Source organism: Argiope bruennichi, chromosome 8 (genome assembly GCF_947563725.1).
Source record: "Argiope bruennichi chromosome 8, qqArgBrue1.1, whole genome shotgun sequence".
In the NCBI taxonomy this organism is placed as follows: Eukaryota; Metazoa; Arthropoda; class Arachnida; order Araneae; family Araneidae; genus Argiope; species Argiope bruennichi.
The window spans coordinates 122,226,697-122,249,734 of NC_079158.1; the positions used below are offsets into that span (position 1 = coordinate 122,226,697).

At 28.0% G+C, this 23,038-nt stretch overlaps 1 protein-coding gene across 1 annotated transcript in view; it reads left to right on the forward strand.

Moving 5' to 3' along the window:
* Nucleotides 1–22,576, forward strand: part of LOC129980968 (tyrosine-protein kinase Abl-like) — a 37,982-nt gene extending 15,406 nt beyond the window's left edge. Inside the window, exons 7-11 of the mRNA XM_056091512.1 lie at nt 1,627–1,811; nt 2,718–2,870; nt 6,863–6,952; nt 10,252–10,368; nt 17,191–22,576. Of these exons, the coding sequence (XP_055947487.1) occupies nt 1,627–1,811; nt 2,718–2,870; nt 6,863–6,952; nt 10,252–10,368; nt 17,191–19,610 (2,965 nt within the window). The 3' untranslated portion in view covers nt 19,611–22,576. The remainder of the gene's footprint in view (nt 1–1,626; nt 1,812–2,717; nt 2,871–6,862; nt 6,953–10,251; nt 10,369–17,190) is intronic.
* The last annotated feature ends 462 nt before the right edge of the window (nt 22,577–23,038 follow it).

A 23,038-nucleotide genomic window follows, 5' to 3' on the forward strand; every position in this document is an offset into this window, starting at 1 on the left:
TTACGCGGTATCCTACCATGTAACCCATGATCATTAAGAGTTCTTCTTATAGTACTTGCGCTTACTGATTTTCCTGATGTCTGAGATACATTTTGCGCTATCTTTACAGCACTTTCAGCTGGATTTTGTTTTATCTCTCGTACTACAGTTCTAACTTCTGCATCAGTAAGTCTTCTTGGTCTTCCTGTTCTTTCAAAATCCTTAATCTGCTTATACTTCGTATATTTGTCAATGATTTTTTTGACCGTGCAATGATTCCTTTGGACAATTTGTCCTATTTCACGTAATGATTTTCCGTTTTTCTTCAAATTTATTATTATTTTTCTCGTTTCTAGTGATGTTTGTTTCCCCATATCCAGTTTTCTAAAAATGTTCCAGAAAATTTCAGAAATTAACAGAAGAGCGAAATGTACATCAAGAATTCACTTTTGTTTAAGATTCTGTGAAAAAAAAGTGGTGGCACTTACAAAATTGATAACGTTATAGTGAAAGACTTGTCAGTGTTTACTTTTTTTTAACGCTCAAAAATGGGTGTATTTTTTGATTAAGCGGCTTATTTCTTCTTGTAATTACAATTTGTTTAATATTTATAACGATTTAAATATTTTAATATTAATTATTTAACTATGCAATATTAATTTATGTTACAAGTCAATAATATATTTGCTATATATTGTTTCACACATGAAAAATTAGTGTTTACTTTTTTTTGACTCACACTGTATTTCTTGAATGAGTGCAGTTTCCATTTAAAAAAAGTTTTTTAGTATGTATTTCGTAGTGTAAACATAATTTATTATAATATAATACAAAGAAAGAAATGGTATGGAGGGATATAATTATTTGCAGAGAATAATATGTATATATATATATATATATATATATGCAGCTTTGCATAATAATTAATAAAAAATATTGGACTATATTATGTTTTAAAACAAATTAATATTTATAGTAGCATATAAAACATGACCATTCTGGTCAAGGCCCAATAATTAAATTTTTCCTGATTAAAATATAGACATGTTTCTAGTTGAAAATATATGCTATATAATAATAATAATTAAAAGAATTATTATTTTGTTGCATGTTCTATTAATCATATTTATTGAAATGAGCCGGCATTTTAAGCAAATAAATAAATAAAAATGTATATTTCTGAGACTGAACTAACCAGGTTACGAAGCTTTGAGTATCATTAGTTTGGACCATATTTCAAAGGCTATATTGAGGAAATTTTAACAGTGTATGGTATTTTCTCATTGTGGTTATCGATATGCTTAAAATAATATAATTTGATAAGCTTTTTTTAATTGCAAATCAGTGATTTTTTTTATATATATTAGAATGTCAAAAATATTTTGCTGATCTTGACTAATAGAACCAGGAAAATGTATAAAAATTTAGACTTTGTAATTTGTTCAGCAGTACATTAATTGACTTAAACAACATAAAATATAATTCTTACTTCATTTAAAGCATTTTTCTAGCTAAAAGTATATGCTTATTTGATATGATTTAGAAATTAGTCACAAATGAATAGGCCCTTGATCATGGCTAGATTCATGTATTCAAATGTTTGAAACATTTTGAATTCTATTTTTATTAATTATTGGTATTTTACAGAGATCTTGCCGCCAGAAACTGCCTAGTTGGAGATGGCCATCTTGTAAAAGTTGCTGATTTTGGATTAGCACGTTTAATGAGAGATGATACTTACACTGCTCATGCTGGTGCTAAATTTCCTATTAAATGGACTGCCCCAGAAGGTTTAGCTTATAATAAATTTTCTACTAAGTCAGATGTTTGGGGTAAGCTTACTGTAAAATAAAATTTCTTTTGTTAACATTTCACAATTTTTATTTTACTGATTTTGCCTAGCCTTGTAATTATGTAGTTTTCATTTGTTGTTACATTTAATTATATGGAAATTCTAACTTGTGTTATTCTCTTGAAGTATAGGATTGTTAGTGTTAAATTTTATACATTTTATATTTCCTCAAATAAATATATTGAGCTTCTATTACTTGAAACATATATACAAATCACAACATTTCATTTCCAGGGAAGCTTTATATAAAGACATTACTATTTTTTCTATTTGATTTTTTTTATGATATTAGCAAAGTCATGTTAATGAGGTTTGCTGAAATATATCTTCTCAAAATAAAAAGTGTTACTTTTAATCATGATGGCTTAATAATAATGGTAGAGTATTTTGATTGGTTTCTGTTTCCAAAATATTGGTCAAAATTGTCAAAAATGGTACAACTGTTAATTTTCAGTATCTCTCAAAAATAGGCAATAATGACATATTGAAAAGTCATGAACATTTTTATGATATTGAAATTGGCAAAATCGGTATTTATATATTTTATTTTATTATCATGACTGGCATACTGAGTCAAGGATTTTTCAAACAGAGAATGAGCAGTTAAACAATTCCTTTTGAAACTGGATGATAGTTGAGAGAAGCAACTCATTGATTTGATATGAAATGCATCTGATCTTTGGTATTTTGATTTAATATGAAATAAAAATTGGCAAAGATAATATAGTGTTTAATGCTGCAAATTGTAATTTGATTTAGCCAATTATTTTTTTAAAAATCGATTATTGTCATATAGTTGATTGCCAAAGGCAATTAGCCAAATTTCAGTTTTATAAGTATATTCTATAAGTTTAAATTTATATTAAGTTTTTCCATTGATATTTAGCCTTTGGTATTCTTCTGTGGGAAATAGCCACTTATGGAATGTCCCCATATCCTGGAGTGGAACTAACAGATGTGTATCATATGCTTGAATCTGGATATCGAATGGAGTGTCCAGCAGGTTGTCCTTCTCGTATATATGAGTTAATGAAAGAATGTAAGTATTTACATGTTATTTCTTTATATTTCCATTGGAACAATAAGTTTAATCACACTATAAGAATATTTAATACAAATCCTTGAGGGGTTAATTTTCTGTCAGTCTGTACTTCCATAATCATTTAAACTCAATAACTCAACAATGCAATGAAATAAATATATGAAGCTTGGTATGTAATTTTGTGACTACATTTGCTGTTCCATGCTAAATTTAGGTTTCAGTTGGTTGAATACAACAGGATTAAAACAAAAATTTGATTTTCAAATTCTTGTTGCTAATTGCTAGGGATTACTCACCAAATAATGTCAAAGATCATATGATAGATTCAGTAAAATTGATAAATTCACTAAAAAGATTAATATTTTTAAAATATTTTTTTTATTAACGCCATGTAAGACATTTGTGGCTTTATCCAAGGATCATATAAGAGATTCAGTAAAATTTCTAAATTTTCATCAAGGATTTACATTATGTTGTGGAAATCCAACATTTATCTATTCATTTATTCATATCTTAGATAATTAGATCATATCTTTTCTAGTTATGTAGTTAATTTGTAGATTTCACGTAAGTGTGTATTAAGCAACAGTATTTAAATATCTGGTGATAATACTAGCAAAGAGGAAGGGCAGATTAACTAACAATTTTCTTTTTAAGAGAGATCTGTTTCTACATCTAAATTCTCTTGTATTTTTATTTTATTCAGAACTGTTCTGGAAAACTTTTATTGGAATTTTTTTTTAAAAAAAAAAATCTTACATTTTTATTACTTGAATAATGAAGCTGATTCATTTGCATTCTTGCCATATTTTAGTTACTTAGAGAAAAAATATATATATATATTGCACTGAAAAACAGTTTGTAGAGAAAATATTCTACACACTTTTGGAGAATAGTCGATTTTTTTTAACAAAAAAAGTGCTAGTAAGGGCCATTAATGTGAATGAATGAGTAGAGCAATTCTTAATTAAAAATTCATTACAAAATTTTCCCATAATCTCCACCATGAGGTAAAATGCTTTTTTAATTTACCATATGACATTTTTAATCAGAAATTATATAATAGAATGAGAAGCACAAAAACTCATAAATATTTTATTTACCTGGATTCAATGTTACAGTTCTTTATGGCGCCACTTACCTCATTCATCTCCTCCCCCTCCCCCTTAAAAAACTGAATGAAATGACTATCCTTCAAATCATTTTGCAATTTAAGTATTTTATGATTTTTTAAAATATCCATTAAACATGCCTATGTCATCGTATTTCTTAGAAATATTTTATTAAATACTTTATTTTAAAGTAAAAGCTTTTTAATAGGAGCTTTTATTTGAAATTTTCAGTTGAAAACTTTATACGACGTCACATTTCTACACAAATTTCAGCATTCTGAAGATCAAGCAATTTTCTTTTATGAATAATTACTTCTTAATATTTTATAAGCTATAATATTTTTAATAACTAAAGTCTCTTTTGTACAAATTGATCTATTTTGTTGTTCTTTAATTATACATTATTTCAGGGGTGTTTGTGCTCCGGGGAAACCCCGGAATTCCGGGGATTTTGAACTTCGATACCCGGAAATTCCGGGGATCGTCGTTCAAAAGGAAATAGGAATAATAATGAATTATTTATTTTGATCTGGGTAATTTTGTTTGCTTTGAAAGCAGAAAACGCAAGGTCAGTGTGTGTGGTGAAAACTTTTCCTTTCTTTCTCCAAAGGCAGTGATAATGCGTGAAAAGGGGGAAAAAACTTCTTTTTTGTTCTTTCCTTATTGCGAGTTATGACTCATTCCCCCGGTTCTCGGACATTCTCTTCTGGATTCTTTTCGGCAAGTAGGCGCGGCAGAAAAAAAAGGGAGAGACTTCGTTCGACCAGATGTGCGATCACGTGACTCTGGGTTCAAAGGTCTTATCTCTCCTGGCGTGGCGCCAATAAGTAGAGAAGGGGGATTTTTCGTCGTATTAGCTATTTGACATTGATCGCTTCGCAACTTTTTTTTTCTCCGCAGTGTAAAATTTTCGTTTCATTTATTGATGCACGTGTAAATTTTTCGTTTCATTTATTGAAATATATTTTTATTTATGTACGCAAGAGAATTTCACTATGAAATTTCTCGATATAAATAGTGATATTATACAATTAGAAGAAGGTGTCCTGAAGGCATTTAGGTGGAATTGGATTGAACGGAGAGATGGTAATGGGGATACCATCGGCACATGGTGCAAGAAAATAAATGTTGCTGGACAAGCATATTGTGTTTTTTGTAACTCACTGCTGAAGTATGGTGGGGAAGGATTCAAGGCTTTCACAAATCATTCTAAAATCCAATCATCCAATAGCAAAAGAATTCCAAATTTCTCTGATGAAAGCTTATACTAATACAGCACAGCATATGAAACAGAAATTACCCCTTAAAAATTCATATCTAATTAGTTTTACAGCATTAGATCCAGAGCTAAGAGGTAAAACCAGTACAATATTAGCTTTTGAAAAATTATCATCTTTTATGTCCCATATTTTTAGTGATAATGAAAAGTCAAAAGTAAAAGCTGAAATAAGGTTATACCAGAGTGATATTGATATCACCAAAGAAATGCTCTACACATCTGATGAAAGTGGAAATCAAGTCAAGTGTACAATTGATAAATATTGGTCTAAAGTTTTTAATTTAAAAGATGATTTCACAAATGATTATAAGTATCCTACATTGGCTAAAGTGGCCAAAGCCTACCTTAGCTGCTTCCATGGCCCATTAGTGGAAAGTGCATTCAACTTAATGGATACACTTGTCACTGACTATAGAACATCTCTTAAGATTGATTCCCTAGATGCAGTGCAGACTATTAAATATGATTTAATGGCTTCTAAAGAAACCTCATGTGAAAAATATGGCTCAAAAAATCCAATGACTGATCCACTTCACAAAGATCTCTTACTGAATATGAACAGAAGTTGGAAAACATATCAAGAGGACTTAAAAACATGTATTTCAGATGAGTCACCTATAAAAGTCTCTGAAAAACTTTCTACATTAGCAGAAAAGCAAACTGCTTCCACCTCTGCATGTGCAGTTCTCGAGGAAATTTCTTTAACTGTAAATGAGGAAAATAAAAGTCAACCTTCCCGCAATTATGAAGTTCACCACTAAAGAAAGACCAGCCCACAAACATCAGAAAATAAAAAAAAGCAGCAGAAATTAGATAATTTTTTTAAAGAATTAATTCAGGTAATTTAAAATATTTACATAAAATGTAGTAGTTTATATGTTTGAAAATTTATGGTTATTAATTTTGCAAAAAAAGTAATTCATTGAACTTTTATAATTAGGTCATTCAATACTTCATAATTGTAATTTTTCATTTCTCCCCCCCCCCCCTTCTCGAAACTCCAAAATGTCGGTAGTAACTCCGTAAAAGTTTCAGGGGATTTTTTGTGGTCCCACAAACACCCCTGTTATTTGCTTGTTGTTTATATTTGGAGTAGAAGAATGAATTATTTCTACTATTAAGTTAGGTTTATTGTTCCTAGCATGTGTCATATCTGCATTACGTAATATGACATAAATTTTTAAAATCTTATGTCTGTGGTTCAAAGCAGTTTGTAACCAGAAAATTGCTTCAAATTTCTATTAATCTGTGCAGCCATAATCTTTAAATACCTGGGCCTTATTATTTTAGTATTTTAAACTTTTCTGCTTTTAGGACTGTTACATTGATATTTATAGTAAAAAAATTAAATTCTTTCCAAATTAGCATTATATTATTATTAGTTATATTGTCCAACATTACATATTAATTCATAACTAAATGCCTTCTGAACTAGCTGGTTTGTTCTTATAATTATACAATTCAAAAGTTGTTTATATTGGTTAGTATTTCTGTAACATTATTGATAAAACTGGAGATCTAAACTATAATAAACCAAGTAAAATGTATGGAAGAAATCAGGAACTATCATTTCATATGTATTTATTTTCCTTTTGCAGGCTGGCTTTGGGAGCCCAATGATAGACCTACCTTCAAAGATATTCATGAAATACTGGAAAATATGTTTCAAAACTCTGATATAATTGAAGGTAAAATTTTTAGAATAGTTTATTAGCTGAATCTAATATTGCTATATATCAAAACTTTTTCATATATTATGAACTTAGAGAAAAAAAATTTATGAATAATATAATTTAAATATATAAATAATATTTTTAGATTAGTCTTTTGACTTTTATATTGATATATGCATGTCTAGAGAAAAATGTACACAATGGTAAAAATTAAACAATTGTTCAATTCTATTTATTCTTTGATTACAATATAATTTAATCCTTCTGTAAAATAAATTAATAGAGAAAACGTGCATTAGATCGATTTTTTAATGCGTACTTGGTAAAAATGCTTATTTAGTTTTTAATAGATTTTCGTATAAATAATAAATATATTTTTAAGCCATTTTGCTGTGGAAGTATCATATTCTATTTTGCACATAGAGAGACACACACACATATTCCATATTAACAATTTTAGTAATTTTAAGTGATCTCAATCATATTCTGTTTCAGTAACTTCTTGAATGTTCTGTAGTATTTTTGTAGTATCCATGTTATATTCACAAATAATTTTCAAACATGCAAGTGACATCAGAATTTAAAATTTGAATAGCTTAAAGTCAGTTGAAGTTGTGTTAATGATGCAAATAAACATATGAAAAAGTGATGTTCAATTATTAGTAGGTTGTTAGTGCAAATTGTTTTGCTTAGTATACCTTCAAAGCTAGATAGAGGTTAAATGTGTTATATTATATTAGAGGTTAAATTTATAGGAGTTTTAGAGTTTGCTCTATAGTTTAAATGCATGATAATATGATGTGCATTTTATGACTGTTCTTAAGTTTTAATTCTTATTTAAATTGTGCCTAATGATGAATTTTCTGTCATTAACATCTGAAAAACTTTTGAAACAGGAGGGGGAAAAAAAAAGAAAATTTTGTGCAATTATCTTAGAAAATTTAAGCAATACATTTTAATTACTTTAATTGTTAAAATGTTAACCTATTTTTTTCTAGCAATTATTTGTTAATTATAAAGTTATCTAAAAATGAAATTAGTACTCTAATTTGGCTTTTCTTTTTCTGCTGTAAGCTCTTTCGAAGTATTATTAAGTTATATGGGGATATTCGTAGCTTTATTATTTGTTGCTATGTTGGTGAAATTTTATTGGGAAAATCAAACTATATAAATGCTTTTTACTGCATGTAAATGACAATTTTATGTTAAATTGTTTATTTTTACTTTTGAGTTTTCCAGTGTTATGTTGCTTAGTGAGCTGCAATTCATTTATATTTAAATTGGCTAATTTTTTGTTGTAACAATTATTTCTAAATACTTTTTCTGTTAATTATTCATTAACATTTCTACTTATATCACTTCCAGTGATCTATTACATGCGAAAGCTTCCAGGTGCTTTACATCATCATTGAATGATTTTGATGGAGTAGGGATTGAAGTACTGGGATAGTAAAAGTTTTCCATTATTTTTGCTTGCATATAATTTTTTTCCTTCCATGAAACTTGAAAAAAAAAAAATATTTAGTAATGTTCACGTACTAATGTTTGGGAGTGTTGAAATTACCCTGAATGTATTGCATTAATAATTACTAGGGGGGGGAATACCCAATTTCTCATAACATAAACTATAGTTTATTTTGCTTTTCTCATTCAGACTCCCTTCCTTTTTTCTTTTTTTTTTTGTATATGTTTTTACATAGCTTTAGTTTGCCAGTAAAAACACTGCATATGTTATTGAATGAATGTGATAAATAATAAGTTCTGTGTAATCCACAGAATTTTTTTAATAATTACTTTTTTATAATACATCTTATTCAGTTAGTCTTACTGGAATGTGCAATTACTATTCTCTTACTAACATTAATAATATATGCTTATTATAATATAAAAGTATTTTTTTTCAAATAAAAAAAAGTTAAGAGAGATTTCGCCCATAGTGTTATGTTCTTAAGTTTCAGTGTATGAATGGGGGGAAGGGAATCTTTAGGTAAAAGCTACAAATTTCTTTTTGTTTACCATTTTGCTTATTATGTAGTATTTTTGTATTTATAGGTTTACTAAAAATCACATATGTGATTTTTTAAAAGAGGAAATAATGTTGATGAAATTATTTAAGAGTAATAAAAGTCTGATGCAGTTGTATTTCTTATGCGGAATATTTCCTTATTTAATACTCTTTTGTTCCTTCAAATTATCAAAATAGATAATAATTATTGAATGTTTGATTAATGTGATTAATCACTGAAATAAAGGAATTTTTCCAACTTTTTTAACTGTAACAAATATGAACAGAATTCTTTCTAATATTTTTTTACTTTGTGCAGTTTTGACGTCCGCTTATAAAAAAAAATATTTCCTTACATTCAAAAATTTTCTAAAAATTTATTAACAGTGTTTAATTTTTATCATTGCAATTGTAATATTGTTATTCATTTCAGAATTAAGAGAAATTATGGATTATTTATGGTTATCAGATATTCATTATTATTTTATATTGTTCTCACCCAACTCCTAATTTCATTTTATTAAATTCCTTATTTACTATAAATTGAAAGTAACTTTTCCAACATTCTATTATAATTTCAGCTTTTTATATTCCTTTAAATTTATGAATGATATAAACATACTATCTCAACTTATCTGTATTTATTTATGGCCTTATTTTTCTTTTTGGAATATTTACAATTAATGATGTTTTTTACTATAATTTTTATCAAATTCCAAAACATTAAGGACCTATTTTTAATGCATATGATGTTGAAATTTCATATTTTCTTTAAATGTTGAAAATGATACAAACAACCTACTTTTTTGGAGAGGGTGGTCTTATTATTTTTCTTTTGCTTTTGATCTTTTAAAGGAAATAGTTTAATTAAAAATCTTAGTTCAATTATCTAAAGTTGTTTTCGAACTAATCATATGAATAATGTTTCTCTCCATAAGCTTTGAAATACATAAATGCTTTCTTTATTAAATTGTTTTGTACAGTGATTTATGAAATAGTTGTTCATCGTATTACTTATAATATATACAATGTGGTGATAACAAGGCTAATAAATCATTGCTTTAATATCTTGATTGATATATTTATTAATGTAAATCAACTACAGTTATTTTTGTTTGAATAGGATACTAGAAAAATACATATTGTGTATTCATCCAACGTATTTTATTTTGTACTGAAAACGTGTTTTGCACTCATATCATTGTTGGGTTTGAAAAGGGTCAATGCTTCATCTTCCTTTTTTTTATTTATTCAATATTAAAATATTCATGAAATTCATTTGTTAATTAAAATCATTATATAATTATAGAAGTTGAAAAACAACTGGATCAGAAGTTTTCTGGTGTAACTAAATCTGGAAGTGTTTCTTCTTCTAAGTCTCATTCTTTTAATGAAAAAACTTGCCAAAACATGGTTTCTGAACTAGGTGAGTAATTTTACACATTTAATGCAACTTCTTGCCTTACAGATCAACTGTTTGTTTGTTTTTCCCTTTTCCCTTTTGGGGGGGGGTATATACTCACAAAAGTAAATAATTGCATTAACATTAAAAAAAAGAAGGAATACAGATTTATTTCAAATTTTAAAGATTTCATTTAAGATGAGACAAGAAGAAAAAAATGGTATGTGGAATTGGCATAAATTTAAATTTCAAGACTGAAGAATTTTTGTTGTTGCTAAACATAACTTTAGGAAGTTTGAGTTTTCAATATATTCTATATAAATTGAAAACCTAACTTTATATAGAATATGTCACTTGCATTATTCTTTTACGACAGTGTGCATGTGCAATAATTTCAATTTATCCATGTTTTAAAAATAATTATTTTCTAATCACTCGAGATTCTCTAAAACTTGAACTTTCCGAATATTGTGGAACAACACTTCACAAGCTAAAGCTGGAAATATTTCTTTGCAAAATTCCATTCTTAACCTATAAAAGTACAAGATATTTTTTATACAATTTCCTTTTCCTATTTTCTGCTTTCCTATTCAGTTTAGAGCATTGTCTGGTCATAGCTCTGACCAAGGAATATTGATAATAAATTGAACTCCTTCCATTACATTATGAAGAATAAAATTGAATTGAAACTAAATAAAACACCACTTTTGCTTCTCCTTAAATCAAAGAACGTTATATGCCATTCAGTGTTAAATGAACCAGAGAATCATTCTTTGAAGCATTGCTCTGCATATTTTTCATAATTAGCAAAATTTTTCATCTTAAAAATTTTTTTTATTAATCATGGCCAGGAACTCGGAGAGTATGCTGACAGCAACTAAGACCAAAATAAACAAAGCATGAGAATGGATTTTATTTTTTTATGTATCTAAGACTGAATTTCACCTATAAAAATGTTGACTAGTTATTTTTTGCAGCTTTACCTTAAATATATGTCGTAAAATAAACTAAAAACTTCTGTGACATAGAAGTTAAAGTATTCATATGTTTGGATTTAAGTAAGTGAGAAAATCAGTAATTTTAAAATTGCAATTCATCACACACAAGCACTTATGTAATACAGTTGCAGATTTAATATTTTATAAAAGAATAGAAACATTTTATTTATATCTTATCTTGTAATTGAAATTTTACTATACAATTCATTGATAAGGATTTCTTTTCCCCACTAAAGGAGTCACATTTTTTTGTAGTATTCTCATGCTTTAGAATAATAGTATTTTTGATGAGTAGTTAATAAATTTCTTGAGAATTTCATTTATTTGATATATTAATGTCTCTTTCAAAATCATTCTAAACTTGGAAAGCTACTTGTAATCCAAAAAGAATAAGATATCATTTAAATCATAGTTATCTAGAAAACTACTAAAAATATCCCCTTTAAAACTATTAAGAATTATAAAATAATAATTAAAAAAAACTTGTTTTGGTAATTTCAGAGAAGAAACAAATGGTCTTCATCTTGTTGAGAAATATGTTTATAATTTAAAGTTTCTGATCAGATGGAAAATTTTCTGCTGAAATTTCTAAGAAAAATATTGTTCTTCAGAAATCTGATTGGAATGCAGGCCTTAAAGTTTGTATTAAATGTTATTAAGAATTTAAGATTAAATATTTTAATATACTTGGAATGACTTTATGCAGGAAATTTTTTGCTCCCCCCCCCACACACACACCTTAAAAATGCACCATATTTTGAAGATTTTATTTTAAATGGCTAAATGCAATTATAGCATATTAAATATTTTACTCGTGGCTGCATTTGTGCAGAAATTGTCAGAAAGTTAAATAAATTCATAAAGAAAGTTAAATTATTCATTATGAGACACTTTTTTAAAAAGCATTAGCTATCTGTCATTTTTAATATATTTTTTTATAAATTAATATGAAATAATGATAAAAATTATTCAAAGTCCATAAAAGAGTTACTTTTGTTAATGGAATTCATATAAATTTATAGTATGCTCTAAGAACACAAATTTTAATAATGTATACTTTTTATTATTCTAACTCTCTGAAATGCATTCTTATCAATGAAATGTAGCTTTATACTAAAAAGTTAGAATAATGAAAAAAGCACATTCTTGGGTAATGAGCATAAGTTCTCCAATAATTTTGTAGCAATAGGGTCTTCATAATGATGATTTGTAAATATAATATGCTAGTCACATTTTATGATCAATTGGTTTGCCAGAGGTATTGGTTGATATTAGATTAGAGATTAATTTCAGTTAAATAATTTACAAAATAACTTAATGTCCATAATTGAATCAAATTGTCAGGCATTAAAGCCACCTTATTTTAATAATTTTCTGTGTGTTCTGTTCATTATTTTTATGAACAATTTCATGAAATCATAACAGTATTATGTCCAGTTTATTTATTTTTTAAATTTACCAATATTATAACTACTTTACTTTTTTTATCCATCCTGTAAAGTATATAAATATAAACAGAATCCTTTTTTAACTTTCAACTATGAGAGAAAATCATGCAGTCAGCGTTTGATGAAATAGGAGAAAACGATTTAGGTTTCATTCACTATAATAAAAATATTGTGGGAAATATATTTAAAAACATGTTTAAAAGTTAATTAAATTTAGCGTAAAGAATTTGACAGCATCTAAATTGGCATGATTGAAAATATAATTTTTGGACTTTGAAGACCGCAAGAATTGTTTTTTGGGTGGGAATATTTTTGGAAGTATTTGCAAGAAAACGTAAAAATACAGCTTTTTTAATTAATTAAAATTTTTTAAAAATCACTCCAAGATTTACATTTCTATCCTCAAAAGTATATCTGCACCAGATTTGGTAGCTTCTAGATCAAATGGTCTGGCCTACTGAGCAACACAATACCTAGATTCATGTCTTGCCGACTTTGACCCTGGTAATATTGGTTACATTTTATTTCAATTAAATCTGCTAAGTGTTATTAGATGTTTCTCTCTACCATTTATTTGTAAACAGGAATTTTTGTCTGATGTGAAAACTATTTTATTTTTATAACTTTGTACCATTTCTGCTTAATTTACATACCAAGTTCCTAATGGAATCTAATCCCATAGCATCAAAATGCCATTGAAATGTTTATTATTTTTTGATTCCTCATATAAACTGTGCTGATATCTAGCAGCATCCTTAGCTTTCATCACAGGAAGGAAATCTTACAGTTAAATACTTTATAAATGAACAAAAATGTTTTCAATTTTTTTTCATAATAATGAAAACTATTGTTGAAAATTATACATAAAAATATTTTTTTAGTTATGTGTATTATTTAAAGAGATAATATTTTAAGTTTTTTATAACATTTTACTGCATTATGAACAAGACCAAAAAAATGCCAACACTTTTTTTGATTAATTAAATTTTAAAATAATCACTCTGAGTTGTTCATTTTCACTTGGAGTATATATGTGCCAAAATTGGTAGCTTTAGATCATATGGTCTATCTTAAGGGTTCTAATATATATGTCCTTTATTATGAGTAGAAATACTGCTATATAAATGAAATGGTAAGTATTTAAATTAGTTTCCATTGATTATTGATAGCCATTCTTTACAAACATAAATTTTTTCTGATTTTTGGTTTATTCTTGTATTATCATTCTGTAATTTGTATTTTATCTATCTTCATATAATCACTATTTAATTTTGTCACTAGATTTTTTGAATGATATATACAAAAAATACTATTGTGTTGTAATCTTCATTTTATTCAGTATATGTATGCTGTATAAATGATTAAAAAGAGTTTATATTAAAACCTATTTAATGACATTTTTCTACAAATTGATATTTAATGGGAAATTTAAAATATTTTATTCTAAAATTTTAGTTCAGTTTTTTTATGTCATTTGTTACTAAAGTAATTACATAGAATGAGATTCTGTGAAAGCTATCATTTATAGATTCGTCCATTTAATCTTTTTTTCTGTATTTACAATGTAAAAATAGTTACCAATGACACATCATTACTAATGAAATTCTTTCTATTGAGAATTTTAGCCCATTTACATCATAAGCAAATGTATTTGCAGAATTATCCTGGCCATTATCACTAAAGTGCTGATAAGTGCTCTCTCTATGTGTTTTTTATGCATAAGAACAAAATGAAGCAGATATACAAACAGCATATATGTTGTAAATGGAAAGTGCTTGCAAAATGAGATCACATTCTTATTAAATTCCATGTTATGTAACAGTCTCAAAAGCAAAAAAAAATGACGATATGATTTTTTTTTTTAACATTTAAATTAGCTTTGAAACTATTTGTTAAGCTTTGAGAACTCACACTCAGCAAAGCTACTTTGAATATGGCATTCAGTGAGAAAAGCTAGAAGATGCTTTCTCCTTCTTTTAAAGGCAATTGTTGAAAATGGTCTTTCCAATTTCGACCACCTGTAGTGGTTATTGGCCATCTGTCCTCTCCATCATAACCAGGTTGCTTTTTTGCAGTTTTACTACGTCTGAATCCTAGGAAAAACTTCTTATCGCAGTTTTATTATTATTATTTTTTCCTAAAACATTAGTTTACTAATTCTGTAGGAGAAAGTATTGAATTAAATATTATGACATTAAATAAATTGTAAATAGGATAACTGCTGTATTGTTATTTAGCACATTAAACAAAATATTGTCAATTTTTCAATCATATTTGTAGTTAAATAAATTTCTCAAGCTTTACTGAAGCTGTAAATTTAATTCTTATAAAGCTTGAACTGACCATTGTGAATTTTATTTTGTTATTCTTCTAACTCATCAATTTTGATAAAATGTGACAATATATATATCATGCATAAAGATCCTAATTGTTTATATTTCCATTTCTTTGTGCATAACACAGATAACAATCATCTGCTGTTTTGTAGATTAAAATATCTTTGACAGTTTTAATGTTAATATACTGTGCTCACAGAAATTGAATATAATTTTTATTCCTAACATAGTTTGAATGGTTTTTAATATAATTACTAGTAACATTTTCCTATTCTATTGTCAATACAAATATTTCTGGAATAACTTAAGTGTCTAGTAACTTCTTGGTGGATTGAAATGAGAGTATAAAGATTTTAATATTTCTCTTCTGATATAGAAAAACTACGAATTATTATTTTTGATGGATTTTAACAACCTCCTTCAATATTTTATAACTTTTAATGAATGATTAATTATAAATTATTAAAACAGTCGGTTTCATAAATTATGAAAAATAATGGTGAAACCAACAGCTTACTTAAAAATCAAAACCAAAATGTATTTTTAGCAAATATAGGAATATATCCAGTTCAAGTATTAAAATTTAAAGCTTAAAAAAATTATAGGTCGTTTTAATATTATGTTTGACTAATAAAATAGTGACTAATACATTAGTGACTAGGAAGTATATATGCCCAAGGCTCCAGTAAGAGGGGGGGGGGGAGGGTAAGCATGAAGACAAAACAAAGTGTTTTGTCACTTTTCAATGTAAAATATAGTGATAGAGTGAAAAAAAAGAGAAAAAAAACCCCGAGATCCATTTAGTTTTTCTGTATCAATTGTGATGAATGGGGGCAAAGAAGTAGCAATTTGTCTAGGGTGCCGGTTACTTTCATAATGCCATTCCGTCAGAAATGAAACTTCAAATGATTAGTAAATTCTTGGTTCAAATATTTAGACAAATAGATGGGTCCAACTATAACCATATATTATTATTAAGTTACAAAATTAGATTAAGTTAAAATATTAAGGAATTTATAAAGTTAAAAAAAATTAAGAAACATATGAAAAGACGAAAGTTACAATGAGTATTTCCCATAAATGAAATTATGCAAACTCATTCCATACCTCTTAGGAATGTTACTTTAAAAAAAAATGCCACCAAGTAGGGTTCACAAGACTTACTAATGCCAACAATGATTATAGCAACTGCTGGACAAAATCTCTTTACCCTAAGGGGTGCGACACAAAAAAGAAGGGATTTTGCGAGGCAATTAGGGCTCAGCTAGAAAGTTCAAGTGGGGGAACGAAATTGAAATTCGTTGCTGGTACAGCAGTTGTATTGAGTAGTAAGGAAAAGTAATAAAAAAATCTGGTACAACAGATATACCGGCCGCAAGCTAGAAGTTGATAGAGCATTTCACTACTTCAAGCAAAAATAAAACTGAGTAGAATAAACCATAATAAAAGAAATTACGTCATTATCATCAAAAAAAATTTTTTTTGTCCAACATTTTCTAATATTTATTGAAACAATTTTATCATTCTCAAAAACATTGTGTTATTTGTTTCTCAAAAGGGAGAGAAGATTCATTTTATCAATGTGATAATTGCTATATGGCTATGTATATTATTTCAACTAGTACTATCTTACTATGTAAAACTATTGAATTTAATTTCTTTTATTTTTAATCAATAAATTCTAATTAAAAATTCCATGAAAAAATTATAAATAAATAATGAAAAAAGTAAATAAAATTATAAATTCTCTTTGTACATCACTTTTTTTTAAAAAAATCAGTTTTAAATATTTCTTCCTTCATAAAGTTAAAAAAAAAGGGTTATACAGGCCAATTTTATATTTTTTTAATGATAAAAACAGGTTAAATATTATATTGAATAATTCATTTGCTCTTTTATATCTTTTTACTGCATGGATGGCACAGTTTGGCCAAAAATGGCTCTTGTGCAAAAAAATGCAAAGCAACAAACCAACTTTATATCTGTCTATAATGCTTTAAAATAGTGAAATAATAAAATTTTGATCTTTATTGGTATTCTTTTACATTCTATTTTCTTTTGCAGAAAACAATGTCATGTCTTCAGAGAGCCAAAACATATTTTCCGTTAAATCAGTATTTGTGCAGCTTAGCCGATCTAGTCCTCGTTATAAACATACACCAGCTCCTCCTCCTAAACGAACGAGCTCTTTCAAAGAAAATTCTTTTCCTGATGACTTGGATAAAGTTGAGGATTGTATGTTCTTTAGAGAGCCGCCTGATGTCAAATTTGAAGCTGGTGCAGAAGACTTTTCTATGTGCAATAAAATTCCAAAAGGTGATTCTCATGATCGCATTTCAGAAAAAGATGATTCTGGGGTAGCAGCTTCTTCTTCTGATGCTTCTTCCATTCAGTTAAAGAAGTCAAAGAAAAATAGATCCCAAACATCTCTTTCAATTCAAAAATCAAAGGATGGTAACAATGGTAAGAAAAATGAGACAAAAAAGGTGAGAGTTGCAGCATTGGAAGTTCAAAATGTCAAGAAAGCTATCAGTCGCTATGGAACTTTACCAAAAGGTGCACGTATTGGGGCTTATCTGGATTCGCTGAAACAACATGGCTTGCACGAAGGTACCCAATGTCCTCCTGAAACCATTATGGAAGGAGAATTGGAATGCCTCCGAGAAATAAGTGAAGAAGTCCATGTTGACCGAAGGGTGACTGGATCAGTTACCAATCTTAGCAGACTAGAAATAAGCTCCAGACATATGGCTGGTATGCGTTATGGTTTAGAAAATCAATCTATCAGAAATTCTCACCGATTTTTTCTCAGGCAAAAATCTGATCTAACACATAATAAAATGAATGATGTACTTGAAACATTTTCCATTACTGAATCTCACCATCTGCGATCTAGGAAACCTATTCTCAGTAGCAGATTTTTTCCAAATAAAAAGGCTGAGAAAAAATCAGAAAGTTTGTCCTGCATACGAGAGCCAATGGAACTCATAGGAAATTCTACTCATCATGCTTCGTGGGAAAATATTGTTGCCAATAACTGTCTTTCTAATAATGCTCTGGTGTTTGATTCAGATAGGCTTGATCGTGATATGCACAAACGTAACCTGAAGAAACGAACCTTAAATAAGCCATCTAATGGTAGAGACCAAGTTGTCAATAATGAGAGCTCTAAATTGATGTATAATCACCACAATTCAGCAGATTGTAATTCTGGGAACATGCAATTCATGCCATTAAGTATCAGTGATAAAAAAGTAAAGTCTAAATGTTTTGTTAATAGTTCTAAACTTGCCCCTGTTACTGACTTGTCTGATGAGAACTTGTTTTCTGAAAGTGAAGAATCCTTAAGTTCTCCAGATGACATTGACGGTTTGGCTGATGTACCACCTCCAGATACCACCAGTGAACTCGAATTGACTTCCCAATCTGGTGTCTTAGGTTCAGAAATAGTGATCCCTGCTCCAGAAGGTTTTCAGAATTCTATTGGTGCTGATGAAGAAGACTGTTTGACTGGTTTAGAAAAATTAAATGTCAAATCTGAAGGCAATGGTGCTACAGAATCTATAAAGCCTCAAATTAAAAAGAAACCAGCACATCTTAAAAATTCCTTACTTAAAAATATTTCCACAGATAGTATTGAACCTGAGGATATTAAACATGAAAGAAGTAAAAGTGATGCCTTTGTGAATGATAAGCCATCTCTTGCAAAGAAAGAGTCAAATGGAAGAAGACACAGTTCAGGATGTGTAAAGAACTTCAAAAAGCTCTTTGAACGGGAATTTGCTATCTATGATAAAGTTGCTAAGTCATCTGATGGTGGTGGCAGCCCAGACCTCCCAGATGAAGAAGACTCATCTGAAGGTAAAGGACATAGTCACACCAAGAAAAGAACACAGAACGATTTAAAAACAGATAAAGCTCAACCTGACACTTTTTTTGCTAATGCCAATAATGTGCAAGAAGAAAATGACAATTCTTTTTTCCCACCACCTCCTCCGCCTGAAGAATTAGCCTTTGAAGAGGTCTCTTCCAACAATCCAAAAAATGGCTCTCCTGCAACCACTCCTTCCCTAGACCAAAAACTGTCCAAAGCCAATAAGCTTTTCCCACAGATTTCAGATTCTTCCACCAAAAACATGAATCAGACTAATGAAAAGATTGGTTCTAAGGATCCTGATCGTAAACTTATGGAGACGTACCGGAACCTAGAGGAACTGATTAGCCGTCTCCGGAACTCCTCTCACAGCAATGGTTCCAGAGTCAACCAGCTTACAGAAAAGATTAGTCTATTCTGTGCCACTTGTGGGACCTACACTGCCAGTATAGCAGCACAAGAACAGTTTCATTTCCGTGAGCTCATCTCCATCTTGGAGAGCCAGAAGGAGCGGTTTCATTCATATTCCAGCAAATGCTCGAGTGATGTGAAACTGCTGACTGAAATGCATAGCACAATTAGAGACTTGATAAACATTGTTCAGAGGTGAAATTTTTATACATGTGACAAATGACTCGGTGCAATCGTTTTATACATATAAAAATGTCTAGTCTGCATTGAAGATGGACTTATTTCACATACCACTATGTTAGGTTTATGTACTTAGTTGTTTTGTAAATATTCTCTGTGTGACAAATTTGTTGTATGGTTTCAAAAATCAGCCTCAGGACAATTTTATAGGTTCTTCTGGCAAAGAACATGCACTTCTTACTTGACCAGTCACTCATGTGATGTAATCACCTTTATTTGTAGATAAATTTGTTCTAAGATTTTTTTTTAAATTGAAACATTGGGTTTTTTTTTTATAATAGTGTTGCTTTTATTAATTACATACTTGTCTAGCAATATTTTTAATGATTCCAGATTTAGTTTACTGAAAAGAATGATTTATTAAATTTTTTAAATGTTATATAAATTATTATTTTATTATTATTTTCCTTCATTATTACAGTAGCTGTTATACTTTAGAGGAGCTTTACCCCATTTCTTTGTTTCAGTTGAAATGAAAAATTTGAAACCTTATATATGGTCATCTTGGATTTGATTGACTTAAAAGCATTATCTCAGCTGTTTGAAAAATATTGAATATTTTAATCCATATTAATTTCGTAGGACTTTTTGCTTACATGCATATATACACATACAAAATATTTATTTGAAAGGTTTTATTAATAAAGATTTCTTTCATTGTTAAATTTGAAATTAAAAGAAAATGGGAAATTTATAATAGAACTATAGGTAAAATATGAAAATAATGATTTATAATATTTGGATCAATCCAATAATATAGCATTATTATCATTACTTTGTATTTTTATTTTATACTTTTATATATTTTGATGCTTTGTCACCTATTTAATTCAACATTTTTTTTCTTTGAAATGAAAAATCTGCATTAAAGATGAAAGGAATTGCAAATTTATTCAATTTTACTGTTTAGTTATTACTACTCGTCATTTTTCAGAATATGCTTATTTTAATAATTCATTAACCATTTTTCAGTAAGTTTATTTGTGGAATTCAACTAGAAAAAAGATACTTTATACATAAAATTGTGATCAATTTAAGGACAATTATGTTATAGAAATTTAAGGAATCTTGGAATTTTTCTGAATTTCATACTCTGCTTTCATTTGTCTGTATTATCCTTTATTGGTAAATGATAAAAATTTGCTGTCATCTGAAACAAATTGGAAGTTTTTGAATGATAGAAAACCTTTTAACAATCAAGAAACATCTAAACATTTAGAAAAATTAAAAATTAGTCCTAAAATGTGTTCTTGGAAAATGTTCAGATTTATAATTTTTTTTCCCTTGTCTTTTTTGTGAAATAAGCAATAAGATATGTATTCATCAAATGGAAGCAATTCATTTATTATACTAGTCATACTGTATGTGCCTAAAAAGTAAAATTATCATCAAATTACTTATGATAATAAATTTTGATATGCAGATTACTTCATATGCTTCATGGTAAAATGCAAAAATAACTAGTGTCATGATTTTTTTTTTCGCTCCTTTTAACCATTTTAAAGGTTCTACTGTTGCATTCATGCATACAAATTCATATTGGGACTAGTATTTCCCTTCATATTAATCATGCATATAATGCTGTTTTTATGCCGAGAGTGTTTTATACTGACTTATCTGAGGACTGTACCAGTTTCTGAAATGATGTCATTGTAATAAGAAATAAAAGGAAAAACTACTTTCTGGATTTGAATTTGGCCATTTTAAATCTTCTGATATGTTTCCTTTGTCATAAATCAATAAACTTTTGTTTAAACTATCTAGCACAAAATGCACCCGAGTATTTGATGCCAAGTCCTTCAATAGGCATTTGAACTAAACTGAATATATTTAAAAATATTATATGTTCAGTCATTGTATCAATTCTTTTCGATAACTTTTGGTTTATATATGTTATGGTCCAAGATAACTACAGAATTTTATTGGTTATCATGGTTCCTTCAAGAATCTTTGATATAGCTCTCTCTATCTGATTGGAACCTTTTATAAAATAAGGTGGATTACACTTTTAACTTTTCATGACATTCCAGAGCTACATTTTCTTCCATTTGCACTTGCATCAGCTTATATAATCAATAAAGCAATACTATATTGATATGTCTTATTGCAAATTTAAGGCATATCTTTTGGGGGGTATGTCTTTAGTTTGCAATGCGTCTTTAGTTTAGAAAGTGCCTTTTCTAGGGCACTTTCTTTAACATTATAGACTAAATCTATTCATGATAATATAATAGAATTCAAATAGATTTCTTTTTTAGTTTTATGTCTGACTAAGAATGACAGATGAAAAGTATTTAAAAATATTTCTTTTCAAAGATTGATTGTTAAATTTTTATATTTTAGTAGTTTTTATTTTATAATCTGAATTTGCGTGTTGTATGTTTTGTCCTGTAACAATGATTTAGACCAGAGTTTTAACTAGTAAGCATGTGTTCTATTGGTGGCCTTACTCCCTGATGACCTTATAAAGAGGTTTCGATGTGCTACTCAAAATTTGAACTTGTGACTAAAATTTGAACTCGGATCATTGAAAGATTACCAAAAAAAATTCAGTTACATTGAAATATACATAACTAAAGCTTAATCATTTTATAAATAGCAAGTCTGTAAAAGTTGGCTAAATTTTGTGTCATTTCAAATACTTTTTTTAGATTCTTTAAGAGTTAATAAATTAAAATATAAATCCATAAAATTTTATTTGTAATCTATTCAAATATGATACTAAGATAACTTTTATAGCTGATATAAATGAGTAGCAAGCATGCATCTTGAGTATCTCATGACATTGTTAAATTTTTATATAATTTAAATTTAATAAATTATATCTAGTCAAAGACCACTTACAGAAATAATATTCAGAATCAAGGTTTTGTATATTATTTAATTTTTTTTTATGGTTGCAATTTTATTATAGGATGAAAATCAATAACTTAGCTAATTTGTATTGGTGTTTTGATCTGTGTCTTTTTTTAAATCTTTACCATTGTTTTATATATAAAAAGTATTTCTTTTTTATTTTTTTTTTAAATTTAGAAAATAAAATCTTTTTCTAGAATATTTGAGTTTGTCGATTTGTTCCTCGCATGTTGTTTTCATAGCGTAACCATTACAAAAATGGTCTCCTCAACCTTCTAATGTAGTAGTGACCAAAATTGTAGATACAATTTGGAAAAAGTACATTTTGAAGATTTGATGGCTTATAACAATAGCCTTTACATTTATACTCTACTACATTCAATTATGTTCAGTTATCTTTATTATTATTTTATAATTTGTGGGTAAATAAGCAAAAGAAAGAACCACACTTTGTCTAAGTTGATAAGGCACAGTTTTTTTTTTTTTTTTCATTTGAATGTGAGTAATAAGTATTCAGACAACCAATATATA